At 32.5% G+C, this 14,676-nt stretch overlaps 1 protein-coding gene across 1 annotated transcript; it reads right to left on the reverse strand.

Annotated features, from left to right (window-relative positions):
* Positions 1 to 472: 472 nt before the first annotated feature.
* Positions 473 to 10,261, reverse strand: LOC105346770 (sugar transporter SWEET1). Its single transcript, XM_066088512.1, has 6 exons — positions 10,060 to 10,261; positions 3,836 to 3,913; positions 3,559 to 3,682; positions 2,028 to 2,189; positions 989 to 1,108; positions 473 to 623 (listed from the first exon to the last, which is right to left on the reverse strand). The coding sequence occupies exons 1-6, from the start codon at positions 10,125 to 10,127 to the stop codon at positions 540 to 542; spliced, it is 636 nt and encodes a 211-aa protein (XP_065944584.1). The 5' UTR covers positions 10,128 to 10,261; the 3' UTR covers positions 473 to 539.
* Between the last annotated feature and the right edge of the window lie 4,415 nt (positions 10,262 to 14,676).

Consider the following 14,676-nt stretch of genomic DNA (forward strand, 5'->3'; position numbering starts at 1 on the left):
GGTTACATACATAACATCATCTTTGTACAGACTATATATATATACCCAAAACTCATTCCTTCTTTATCATCAATGTGTGAAAATCGGAATCAATGGTATAAGTATTCAAAAATACATGTATGTTTTTTTGCATACACTTATTTGCCCTACACAATCACATAACACATCATAATCAATACAGGCTTTGCTCGCACTCAAAACGAGTAGCCATAATTTATCTAACAAAAATCTCTTCTGTCTCAATTGTTGAGCTTGTTTATTGGAGATCGATAAATATATATCCAGTACATGTAAGTGCAACAGTGACTTGTTAATAAAACTTCACTACCTAAGTATCCTTATAATTTTAGATATAATATATTATATCACATACTGTATTAAGCATCTTCGCTAGCCAAGGGTTTTCGGTCCACTTTGCTCCACATGGGGAGCAAAGTGGACCGAAAACCCTTGGCTAGCGAAGATGTGTATTAAGGCACATTTGAGAATTTCAATATTAAATATATTAACACTCTTTTTCTTTTACTTAATGCAGGTTTTCATTCAGTCCTCTTCTTTGAGCCATATTTCATTATACAAACCACTTTGCCTGCACTAGTAGCCAAGCCCACTATATTCGGAGACTGAAATAAAAGTACCATATGATAATAGTAATTATGAAACGGTAGCTAAGTTATGACAAAGGCCTGCATATTTACAACCTACCGTTAATAATTTTAATACCATACATCGTTTTAACAGATAAAAGAGTTTTGATACTAATTATTTATTTTTTTTATTTATTTAGAGCATTGTCATATTTCATATGATTTAGTTAGATTTTATCCAAATGTTATTATACGTAACGTAGATTTTTAAATTGGCAAGCATGTACACATTTATTTAAGTACAGTGAAACGTCATACTTTCCAGTATGAGATATTCAAGAAATTCTTTTTAATATAAATGAGGACCAAGCATCTTAAATTTCCGACACTGGCACACTTACATAAATATAAAAGTCATTTAACAGAAGGCCATAGAATAGCCACATGGTGGCACAGGCGATTCCACCAATCAACATGGAGACCGATATATTGGCCGAACTCTGCTTCCTCATACAGTCTCTCTGAAAAAAATTAATACACATACTGTACTAAAAGGATCAAATAAAATCTACAATTCATTAAAATATTTCAAACAGAGTGGTTTTCAAAGAGTGTACTTTTTACTTAGACTCTGATTTCAATTTGATTGACTTGAACATTGCATTTATAAACATAACTTGAGGTAATGTTAGGAAGCTCACAAATGATACTCCTATAATAAATTATGTATTTCTCTAATTGGAAAGTATAAAGAATGCACCAATTTTCTTAATGTGACATTAAACTTGCACAAATGACCAAAGCTTAAGGTCAGAACATATTGTTGGGTCATAAGCAAATCACTGTTTGAAATAGGAAGCTTCTAATCATTTTCCATTACAAGATATGGCCGAGACAGGACTTATGCATTTTTTGACAATGATCTGGGTCAAAATCATGGCAAACCCTCAGATCACAAGCAATCTTTGTGTGAAGTAGAAACTTCTAATTTGTCAAAGATAAAAATATGACACAAAATTTATACAATTTTCTTTCTAATGACCTTGAACTTGCCCAAATGACATTGGGTCAAAATAATGACACACCCTTGTGCTATAAGCAATCTTTGTGTGAATAGGAACTTCCAATGTTTCTCCATAAGAAAGATAGAGACTAGACACATATTCTGAACTTTTCTTCAAGTGACCTTAAACCGGCCAAAGTGACCTTGGGTCATATCATGACACACCCTTAGGTCATTAGCAATCTTTGCGTAAAGTAGAAACTTCCAATGTTCCTGCATAAGAAAGATAGAAACTGGAAATGATGAACAGACAGACAGACTGGACAGACTGACAAGGTGATTCCTATATACCCCCCCCCCCCCAAAAAAAATTATTTGGAGGGGGGGGGGTGGTTATAAAACTGCAGTGGTTTCTTAAATCTTATTTTAACACTTACAATTTCCATAACAGGTGTTGCCCAGGTAACTGTTGCTACAACAAACATGAACATGCCAAGCATGTTGAGTATGGCTTTTTCGTGAACCACAACGTGTATTAGATACTGATAGAAGGTCAGGAGTCCAAGTCCTGCCATAGTCGCTTGTGTCATAGGCTTGCTCTGCAAAAATATATACAGTAATGAAAAAAAATCTATATAGATAAATCGAATTGTAGACATTAATTCACAGATTAAAATTAATTAGGTGTTGACAATCCAATCAGAGACCTAGTGCATATCTGTGTTTGAAAAAAGTCACATTTTCCAGGTTAATAAAAACTAGACAACATTGAGATTGTGAGCATCTCAAAAGGTCCTGTTTAAGTACAATAGAATAAAATGAATTTCAGATAATTTTGCTTTGACCTTGACCTGTAACTTAGAAATTTTCCAGCTGGCATAGAACTTCTAATTCAATTTCATTACCCGGGCCCTTACATACAGGCATTATTTTTAGTCTGAGCAAGATTAAGAAAATGGAAACTAATTTACGGAATAAAACTGATTATAAAGAAATCCACTATGACTTTGTAGATTGGTTCAGTGCATACCCTTTGATCAAAGACACCATATGGGTGAAGTATGAGCCAGATGGAAGCAAAGGTAAAGAAGATATGCTCCCAACAAGGAATCTTGAAAATTGGTTGAAGGTCACTATACACCCTTTACTCAAAAGATCTATTTATAGGAAGTATGAGCTAAATAGGGCTATGTGGACAGTATATAAAAAGGATTTTTGTGTGATTAGACATGACCCTGACCCTTGACCTTCAAATTTTGTTTAAGATCACTGCACACCATTTAACCATTGACACTCTGTGAGTGAAGTATGAGCCAGATTGGACCAAGGAGAAATAAGATATGCCCCGGACACGGACTTAACATAAACAAAGTTCTAGATCACTGCACACCTTTACTAAAAGGCACTCTGTGGGTGAAGTATGAGCCAGATTGGGCCAAGGGGAGAGGCAAGGGAACCCGGATGAACAGACTGATCATTATAGGGTGCCTGCAGTAAATAAGTGGGGCCCTAATAAATGATTTCCAGCATTATTTCTGTTGTTAAAATTATAAATTAAAATGGTCTTTCTGATTTTTTAAGGGGTAAAATTTTATAAAATCAAAATCCTTTGGAGGCAAGCAGAATGACCTTGTCCCTTCACCAAAATCTAATTTTTTAATGGTACATGACCAAATAATAACTATCCAACTAGTATGGTTCAAAGATAAAGCTAAGTTTCAAAGTTGAGAGGGGTTGACAAAAAATCTTGACAGAGAAAGGATGATGATCTGGTGGAGGTACCAGAAAAACTTGAAAGATTGTCAATTTTTCTTTTACATTTTAAAGCTAGCCCAAGATCTACAATTAATGCTGTAATATCAATGATGTTGATAACACTCCCTGCTCATGCAAAAGCTTCATTAAATCTGTTTTCCTTCCCCTCCGCAAAAAGATTGTCTACTGTGTTTGATAATTAGTCCTACGCACCTTAGGTTGACTGACGAGTATAATTGTCATCACAAACACAGCCTGGAAGACTGCACACACCCAGTTAATGGTGATCAGAGCATCGTTGTTCAGGATCTGTCCATAAACTATTCCAGCAAAGGCGCTTAAAATTAAAAACAAACATCAATTACCTCTTTTTATTAATGCAACCCCAGAAAATGTAGTAAGAGACTAGACCGTTCACAGCTAGTGCTGCAGATGCATGGTCTATGGACAGAAAAAAAACGTACCGCAGAGAAGGCTAATTAGTACTTACTTTAAGAGACCTAATAAACAGAATATATAGTTCATCTTATTAGGGTCCCTGGATTTGTACACAGCTATACATGCTGGGCTACAAAAAACAAGTATTGAAATTAATACATGCACTTAATTCATTACAAAAATCTACATGCATTAATTGATGATACAGATACCAATTGACCAATTAAGTCTATATACATATGCTATGTTACATCAATCATTTTGTGTCATTTGCTTAACATGTGAGGAAATATATATATACAAGAATACATAATATTCAATGATTGCTATGTCCAAAAATGGAGAGGACTGAGAAAAGTTTCTCAATCCCCAGTCTCTGTAGACTGCACAATAATTGACAATAATAATGTAGCACGTACTGATTTTTAGGGGGAACTGTACTATTGCCCATTTCTAACAATTTTTGAGACTGATTTCCAGCTAAAAGCACACACAAATATATAGGTGTAAACAAATTGAACCCTCCTGAGCCCTTCATTTATTATTCATCACCAGTTGCATTGATCTGTTGCAATTCCAAAATTGCTCTCTCTTGCCTCAAGTGGTGAATCATAATGCAGAGAAAGAAAGCCATTAGCGAGTACATTTCATTCATTCTTTATTCAATTCCAAGGTTTTACAGCCTATAAAAATGATGTAAAACGGTCCTTCTTTGACAACAACTGCATGCAACCAAACACAACATAATATTCTCTCACTGAATAAAAGCAAATTATGTAAGTGAACAAAAGTCTGAGTTGATTATATTAACAGTTCTATATGAATAATTGGATCTTAAAATTGGCTCTTGGGGATTCATGGATACACAGAATATTTTTAGGTCCCTGGGCAGTGACATCATTCTTTGTTGCAATATGCTTTAAACTTTATGTCTGCATAACAAACTCTAATTTAAGAAACCACTGTTCAGATAATGGCCAAAACAAACAATTTGTTGGCCATGCAGAAGTGATGTCAACTCCTCTTCTCTTTATTTATATATGTACATGTAAAAGATGATTGGATTTATTAACCCTAGCTTAGCTTGAAAAATTTAACATCAAAGTCTCCACTTTTAATATGAAACATTAATAAGAAAGGACATGAAACGGAATGTGTTTTGCCTTTTACCTCTAACCTTTAACCCATCTTTCAAGGTCATTACAATACACTTTACTTGCAGCTAGACCATTTTTGGTTACACTTATAAACCAATAGGACATAGAGGGAAAATATTCAAGAATTTTTTCTAACTCTGCTGCTGATTTTACCCTTTTACCCATAAGAATAATTTGGTTTAACGGTTGGTATGCTCCTCAGATTGTGACAATGAGTAAGAAAACATTAGCTATGGACTTAACGATTTAAAACCATTTTTTAACCATAACTTTTAGGAAACTTGGATTAAAGGTTACTAGCACATGCTTTATGAACTACAAGGACTCTATGAATGAATTTAGAGCCAAATTGGGCCAAGTGGGAGAGAAAAGTACAATTTTAATAACTAAGTGGTATCTTAATGATGGATGGCCACATTGATCCCAATATGGCTTTTATATAATACTAAGTTGTTGTTTTTTTACCGGTAGTTTTAATTAAGTGCAGTTCTGAATTATATTATAGTCAACGGAAGTCATACTAGAGAAATAGCTGCACATCCATTACAAATTACAAATGAGGTGCTTGAAACTCTACATGTAACTCCTACCATAAAAATAACAGAGCACTAAAACATATTACGAGTTGCTTTTTTTAAATTTTACTGTTTCTGCTGTTTACTCAATTATGGTATGAGTTAAGGGTATGCGATAATTATGAATTTAAATGTATGTCCGAAGAAAGCAAATAGCATCCAATGAAATGGAATGAATTTTTTAACTGCAGCTTGTCTGCTTCTAGCCTTTGCTTGTTTTAACCATTACTTCATATATCTAACATCAGCTGTAATATATTTAAATCAACATATTCATCAAATTTATTTAATATATTACCTGATATCATCTTTATTAACCAAAACTTTTCACTGTATTACGTTATGTATGAAAACAAGAATTCCAAACATGTATAAGACTTGGTAAATATTTCTCTGGTTTGATACCATTTAATCATGTCCATCAGTTTTTATTTTCTACCAAGACAGGCCATTCCTTGCATCTCTGCTATGGCTATTGATAATGAAATGGTCTGAGTTTACATTAAATCTTGGGGTTGTGAGAAGGTTATGAGAAGCCATAGGAAATGATCAACGACCAACAAATTAGAGAATCCTGTGAAATGAGCAATCTATTAATCAACGTACATATGATTCCATCTCCAATTACAGACATTCCCTTGATGCAGATCAATACAATGCCAGGCCGAATCAAAATAAACAGAGTTCGACTGCCTATCTCATAGCTTAATTGTATTCATCACCATTCAACTGTGTCATCAGGGGATGTAAAGCCTGAATGAGGAAAAATATGGTTTGAACAATTATGTATTCTTTTTCACACAATGCTATGGTTAATAATGGTTTAGATGGAAATCTTGATAAGTTAGATTCATTGCAAAAGTTGCCATTTCTAATTATTTACCACTTATTTAATACTGCTGGATCATTGAAAAGGGTGGCCATTTCAAAGGGCCTAAGTTTTATAAGCAAGAAACAACGAGGATGAAAGGGACTTGTAAAGAAAATTAATGCTTTGACCTTAACTTTGAAATTAATTCAGAAACATTCAAACCCTGTAATAAAAACCATTGATTTGCTGGATGAAGTATGATGATCTAACTATAAATAGGACTTATAAGAGAAGAAAATATACTCCAAACAATGATTTCACACAGAGATCTTTGGCAAACCTTGACCTTCGAGCAATAAACTTGGTTCAAGGTCACTGCATATCCTTTTTCATTTATTATGAGCACCCCTGGGTGATGTATGGGCTGAACAGGACAGGACTGCATGAACAGGAGAAAAAATATACTACAGAAAAAAAAAATTTAACTAATATTTATTGCACATCCTTGACCTAAGATCTAGAATCTTAACTCAAAATTGCTGTTCACCCTTTAATAATCCTTGATCTCTCTTTTTGGGTGAAGGATAGGCCATATCTCAGGTGTATCAGAAAAAAAACCCAAGTCCTCTGTACAAAGGAATTATGTACATTTATGAACAAAACTACGTTCAATGGGAATATAACAAGTTAATTGCATATAATTCATTTGATTAAAGAAGGAGAGTCATCCAATTCTCAGACAACAAAGATGTAGTCTTCGAAAAAAGCACCTCCTGTTTTAAAATAGGATTTAACAAATTCTCTCTCTCTCTCTCTCTCTCTCTCTCTCTCTCTCTCTCAAACTAGAAACTTTTCTACGTTTATTTTATGAACTATTTGTAAGCACATATTTCTTTAATGATATATACAGATGTGTTGGAAAAATACAATAAAAATGTTGAAAAATAAAATCTTTCAGAATTAGAATGATATTTTATTGAGCATGATCTATTTGTAAGCACGTCAATTTTTTTTGGTATATACAGCTGTGTTGAAAAGTTACAATCAAACTGTTTAAAAATAACATCTTTTGGGATAAGAGTGATATTTTATCAAGTATAATCTTTTTGCCAAAAAAAAACAAAAAACATCAACTTGTAAAATAAAATTAATGTTTAATCGAATGAAAAATTTGGAATAGAAATATCAAAAATAGTTAACTGATGGAAGTTTTAAATGCCATATTTAAAATACCTATTAAGTGCAAAATGAAATCATATTGAAACAAAACCTAATGGACTTATTCATTAGTTTGTGGTTTGAACGTTTATTTATCTCCCCCAAAAGAAGGGATAGGAGAATAACAAGAGGCCCATGGTCACATTGCTCACCTGATCACCAATAGAAATCAAAGGCCGGAACGGCCACAAAGGCGTCGAGCTGACATTTTCTTTTATAAAGATTTATAAATTGATATCAATAATTTGAATTTTAGTACTAATAGTCGTACATCATTGCTACAAAATCACTATAAACGTTTATCGCTTACATTCATTTTGGAGGCCGTGCCCGATAACAAATAAATTTACATATCAAATTTTATTTATATCGGGCACGGTCTCCAATTCAATTATAAGCAATAATTTAGTGAATGTTTACACCTTATTATATTAATCCACCATTCCTGATTAGGCAAATTTATACTTATGCAATGAGTTGTCAATAACCAGGGAGGCAAAATTGGATTTTTTGTACACAATGCAGTTGAATAAATGGAATAATAATCTTGTAATACGTTTAATATATTAACTAAATTATTTCTTGTGCACATTTAAAAGGCGGTGCAGAGCATGAATTTTTGGACGATTGCCAATCCAGAAGATCGTTAGAAGGCTGCTGAGCAGTAGCTCGACGCCTTAAAAATAAAACCAGCTTTATGAAGTCATATCCAAAATATCAGGACAATGAATGAGTAGAATAGATCCTGTAATAATTTTTTTTTTTTTACAGATGTTCTTATGCTAAGCCCCTTTTGTAACTAGTTGATTTCATAGTTATATCACATATTGAGTACTGCCATTCTCAAAAAGTTCTTAAACAACAGTTCATATAAACATTAACTTATAAACTGAAATCTGCAAAATGTTTTTCTTATGTTTTGTGTCATTTTTATGTCATATATATAGATCAAACATTAACATACACGTATTGTCTAATTTACTACTTTTTCAAACCATCAGCACACATTTTTAACCATTAAACTCTAATCTATATTGATTTTGCATTTTATCAAAGGACTAAGTGCGGTTTTATGCAATTTTTGCCCCCCAAAATCAAAGTTTCAGAAAGAGCTTTAAAATAAGGTGAAAGATAGTTAAAATCATATTGAAAATAAAGGTGTAAAAGGTTATCACCATAGTGACGTCATAATGTAGAAATGACGTCATGAATATTGCATTATTTTGATAAATTGATGTTTTGTAGCAAAATATGGGTGTTTTCCGATGGTTTTTCGACTGGGAAACATCGAGCGCAGGCTTGCTCAAGTACCATTTTTTAGTATAATATGTATAACTATCTGAAGAAAAACATATGTTAAAATTGCACTTGAGCAGACCTGCGCTCTATACTTCCAAATGCAAAATATAAAGCAAAAATGAGAATATCTTCATTTGTTTGCAAATTTGCGGGAATTAGGTCATTTAAGTGACGTCATAGATAAACAGTGAGTGAGCCATAATGACTAAAATCAAGATTAAAGTTATAGGCATCCTCTTTACAATGATTTGTAAAGATTTCATTTTTATACGATACTATTTATAAATTGGTTGAAATCGGGGGCAGATATTTGACCATACCGCACATAGTCCTTTTACACAAAAATAGCTATTTAATATTATTATTATTACAGTATTATAATTGTTATTATTTACCTCTTCAATTTTATCCTAAATCAGAAACTTCAATACTTGTCATAAATGCATAAATCTGTATGACATTACGTTTCATTTTGTGCCATATTTTAATTTACAATTAAAACATAATATTACATAAATAGTGCCTGTTTGGGAGGGTAACAGTTGAAATTGACACCCCGAGGAAACCATTGTCAACCGACAATGCTTTTATATAGAAATGATGGGAATTCTACTGCGAACCGTACGCGCATAATTTACGCGCATGTAACAATTCGTTATGTTACCCATTGCCAAGTGTGTTGCTAATGCTGAGGGTAATAGAACGGATTATCGACTGTGTCTAAACCAATCAGATTTCAGTATTTAACATGAAAGTATAATAATATATATTGTCTAATATTCAGCACATTGTATTTTTTCTATCTATACTGTAGCTGATGAATCAACTTTTTATAACAAATTTACAAACTTAATTGTTCTTTTATTAAGTGCCTAAAATCAACATTAGTAGATCAATTATGAGACAATCTTTCCAACATTATCTTTTCCTCCATAGAAATTCTTACTCTAACTTCCTTATTTTATCTCAGTCTCACTGATAAGGCAGTCACCCCCCCCCCCCCCCCCCCCTTTAGAGTGGACAGTGTTTATCAGACAGTCGCTATATATCTCATCGTACTTCAACACTGATAAGACCATGACTGTGATGCAATTACCAACTGCATTCACAAGGACACTATCTACACTGAATTTAACTTAAATTAAAAGCATGCCGCGTCATCAGTAACTTCAGATTGTGTAGTGCATTCGACCTTAAATTATCATGATTGACTTACATTGCACTAATCATCATTAGATAGGTGACGACCTGGGTCCCCAGTTCCACCATCTGAAACACCTCCATCGTGGTACACTTTATACCTGTCCGATCTCACCTGTCCCTGGTCTGAATGGACTTTCTCTGACCTACTTGTCAAACATGATTAGAAGTTGCCCGCACGTGTCTTCCGTCAAAATAAACAACTTACCCACAGAGCGAGTTGTCGTTCTTTTAACTCGCCGAGGCGTGGATCTGTGCATAGTGGGCGGGTCTTAGTTAAACAAAACGGGGGGGGGGGGGGGGGGGGTCTTATGATTCCACAATCTATCACAGATCAAAGCTCGCAGAGATCTGTATTTTACTCTTATCGATTTTTCCAAACCATTACACACATTGAAGTGGAAAGAGAGAGATAGATTTTGGACTGGAATTGGATGTGAATATTTGGTAAGTCTACATAAACCACAAAAACAAAAACAAAAACAAATTTTAATCTAAATTGACATAAACATAATATACATAAATATGTACATTTATACCCCCATCAAATTTATTTCGGGAAACACAAATACAAGAATTTGATTTTTGTTGCCCATGAACGTTACTCTCCAAAATAGGAATAATATGTTTTCGAACTACAGTTTTTCGAATGGGAATAACAAGTTCTCTCTCTATCTCTCTCTCTCTCTCTCTCAAAAAAAAAAAAAAAAATTAAAAAAAAAAAAAAAAAAAAAAAAGAGAGAGAGAGAGATAATATAAAAAATATAACAGAAAATTAGAAACTCTTCTAGGTTTCTTTTATGATCTATTTGAAAGCAGGTAATTTTTTTATGATATATACAGATGTGTTGGAAAGTTATATACAATAAAAATGTTTAAAAATAATATCTTTCGGAAATAGAACGATATTTTACTGAGTATGATCTTTTTTGTAAGCACGTCAATTTTTATGATAGATACAGCTGTGTTGAAAAGTTGCAATAAAAATGTTTCAAAATAAAATCTTTCAGAATTAGAACGACATTTTATTGAGTATGATCTATTTGTAAGCACGTCGATTATTTTATGATAGATACACAGATGTGTTGAAAAGTTACAATAATTTTTTTTAAATGACATCCTTTGGGATTATAATGATATTTTATCGAGTATGATCGTTTTGAAAACAAAAAACAAAAACAAACAAACAAATAATGTAGCAGGTCAGTGCCGTATAGGTTTTTATCAGTACTTCGCGTTGTGTTTATTTTTGTTTTGAGACTGAATTTGACCTCTACATTAGGAATTAAACTTTACGAAATTATAAATAAGGTATGAAAACGACTTTACTCTCACTATAGATAAACCAGATATAATAAACCAAACTCAAAGTAAATGAAAACCAAGATTAACAACCCTTTATAAATTTATTATGAAAAAAATAAGAACAAACAAGTTTACAAGGCTTGAAGGTTTAATCATCTCCCGCAAAAGAAGGGATAGGAGATTGTATACTATATCATTCTAAAAATAACAAGAGGCCCATGGGACACATCGCTTACTAGAGCAACACTAGAAATAATAAAATCAGCTTTATGAAGTCGTATCCAAAATATCAGGACATTGAATGTGTAGAATAAATCCTGTGTTGTCCTTATGTTGAACCCCTTTTGTAACTATATAGATGATTTCATAGTTATATCACATATTGAGCATTGCCATTCTTAAAAAAGGTCTAAAACAACTGTTCATATAAATGTCCATATGAATATAAACCTACATCAAACTTTGACTTCGGACCTTTATCCCTTCGGAATAGAGGGCCTTTGGACTAATGAATCTTCGGATTAGTTGGCTTTCGGATTAAAGGGACTAAGACACGATTTAAGCTCAAAATTTCTAATTTTATTTTTCCATTTTTAATGTTTAGAATGATTAATATGGGTATTTGTAATGCTTTGTCAAAATTTGAAAGTCAAATAGTGAGTTAGAAGCAAGATACAGACTGTGAAATTCTTTGTTTTGTAAACAAAGCTCGAGGCTTGTTATATCGTTTACATATGTGTTTTATTGTTTTATTTGAATAAGTTTCAATCTTATGTTGCTTTCTTCTGTTGATAATATTATTTATAACACATTGAATAGGTTGACCTTATTTTCCACGGGTCATTTTGTCAAGGATATGGTAATTCCATACTTTACATTATTTGTAAACAAATATAAGACCGGAGCTTTGTTTACGTAACAATGAACTCTTACATGTACCTCTGTATCTCTTTTATAAATTGAATTCTAACATTCAAATTTTGGTCAATCTTTCAAAATGTGCAAGTACACCATTTTATATATAAAAATACAAGTTTCGTCTAAAATCGTTTCCAAGTCCCTTTAATGAACCTTCTGGCTACCGGACCGTGTGTACAGGTGCTCGTTACCAGGAAATTCCAGTTCACTAACTCCCTGTGATTTTCGCCTCTTTCCACTTAGACTTATGGCGTTGTTGAAGACAAAAGTATTGATGTACATATTTACTGAAAGTTTTGATTTGATACCCCCTTTTTTATTATTAAATAAGTTTGCGTATTTAATGCGTACGCTGTCATTCATTATGCATGTGTATTATAGTACTTAATACTAACTTAAGTAAAAGGGTATAGCTGGCGGAATTTTTTCTTTAATCAAACATTAAAATGCTTTGTGGTATTATATAAATAGTGCCTGTTTGGGAGGGTAACTGTTGAAATTGACACACCGAGAAAACTATTGTCAACCGACGCGAAGCGGAGGTTGACAATGGTTTTCGAGGGCTGTCAATTTCAACAGTTACCCTCCCAAACAGGCACTATTTATTTTATTATACTGAATGTCTTATTTTTAAAGAAAATTTTACTGCTTTTATATAAAAATGAAGTGAATTCTACGACGAACCGTACGCGCATAATTTACGCGCATTTAACAATTCGTTGTGTTACCCGTTGTCAAGTGTGTTGCTAACGCTGAGGGTAATAGAACGTATTACAAACTGTATCTAAACCAATCAGATTTCAGTATTTAACATGAAAGTATAATGATTCATGTTGGTATGCATGTTATTTGGTTTTGAAGGTAAATAAAAACACAATCCATATTTTTTCCACAATGACTGCTACCTTCTTAGCCCTTATGAACACCATGTACACATGTTTGTTATCAAGTATGTGACTGCTGAACTTATGCATTTCGTCAACATTTAAGAAACTTCTGAATGCATTTTAAAGCTTACTGAATATATCAACTTTAATCTATTTTTCTCCAGATTTTTTTAGAGAACTCTCTAACATTATTGAAGAATTCAGTGACAATTTTATAATTATGTGTGGAGATTGGAACCTGGTTCAAAACTTCAACCTAGACTGTCATAATTATGTTAAAGAAAATAATTTAAAAAATAAATTAGAAGTCATTAAGCTACAAGAAAAATTTAACTTGGTGGACCCATGGAGAATAAATAATCCTGATGCAAGAATATATACCTGGAGTAAAAAAACACCTATCAAACAAGCTAGACTAGATTTCTTTTTAATATCTGAAGAGTTAATGTCACTTTTACATAGCGTATCAATATTACCCGGTTATAGGACAGATCACTCTATTATTGAATTACAATTAAAATTTAACAATTTTACAAAAGGTAAAGGTTTTTGGAGATTCAATAATTCTTTATTAAGAGACCCCACCTATGTCCAGAAAGTTAAAGATACAATAGCAGAAACTGAATTAGAATATAGGGAACAAGGTAAACCAGTGGAAACCGAGATATCTACATGTATTGATGATGACCTATTTTTAGAGATTTTATTAATGAAGATAAGACAAATAACTATTTATTATGCTAGTAAAAAGTCTAAGGAACGGAAAAAACAAAAGGAGCTCCTTGAAAGACAAATTAAATTTACACAGGATCTATTTAATACATATCACCTAATTTCCTACGCCCAAGCCCTTTCTGATTTTCAAGATGAATTAGAAAAGATTAGAAAATATGAATTGGATGGACTTTTACTACGTACTCATTGTAAATGGATTGAGAATGGTGAAAAGCCAACAAAATACTTTTGTGCCCTTGAAAAAAGAAATTATGTAAATAAAAATGTTACAAAATTAATCAATAGTAAAGGAAAATGTATTGTTGAGCAAAATGAAATCTTGACTGAAATTAAAAAGTTCTATCAAGTTCTATACAAAAACTATGATGATCAAATAGAAGACATAGATCTTAATGACCTTTTCACACAATATAAAATACATATACCAAAAGTTAATGAAATGGAACAACAACTCCTTGATAATAACATTACCTTATCTGAAATATTGTGTTCTCTTAAGAACATGAAAAATGATAAAACCCCTGGAACTGATGGTTTCACGACGGAATTTTTTAAATTCTTCTGGATAGACCTGAATAAATATATATTAAAATCCTATCAATGTAGTTTTAAGAAAGGATATTTATCAATAAGTCAAACCCGAGGAATTATTTCTATTATTCCAAAAGGAAATAAACCAAGAGAACAATTAACAAATTGGCGACCAATTTCACTACTAAATACAACATATAAAATTTTATCTGCTGTTCTAGCTAATAGAATGAAACCTCTCCTTTCTTCTCTTATAC

Source organism: Magallana gigas, chromosome 6, assembly GCF_963853765.1.
Source record: "Magallana gigas chromosome 6, xbMagGiga1.1, whole genome shotgun sequence".
Taxonomy (NCBI): domain Eukaryota; kingdom Metazoa; phylum Mollusca; class Bivalvia; order Ostreida; family Ostreidae; genus Magallana; species Magallana gigas.

Coding starts and splice junctions, on each gene's coding strand:
- LOC105346770 (XM_066088512.1), bottom strand. CDS start 10,127: ATGGAGGTGTTTCAGATGGTGGAACTGGGGACCCAGGTCGTCACCTAT. Junction 3,914..10,059: donor CTAATGATGATTAGTGCAAT/GTAAGTCAATCA, acceptor TGTTTTTTGTAG/CCCAGCATGTATAGCTGTGT. Junction 1,109..2,027: donor CAACACCTGTTATGGAAATT/GTAAGTGTTAAA, acceptor AATTTTTTTCAG/AGAGACTGTATGAGGAAGCA.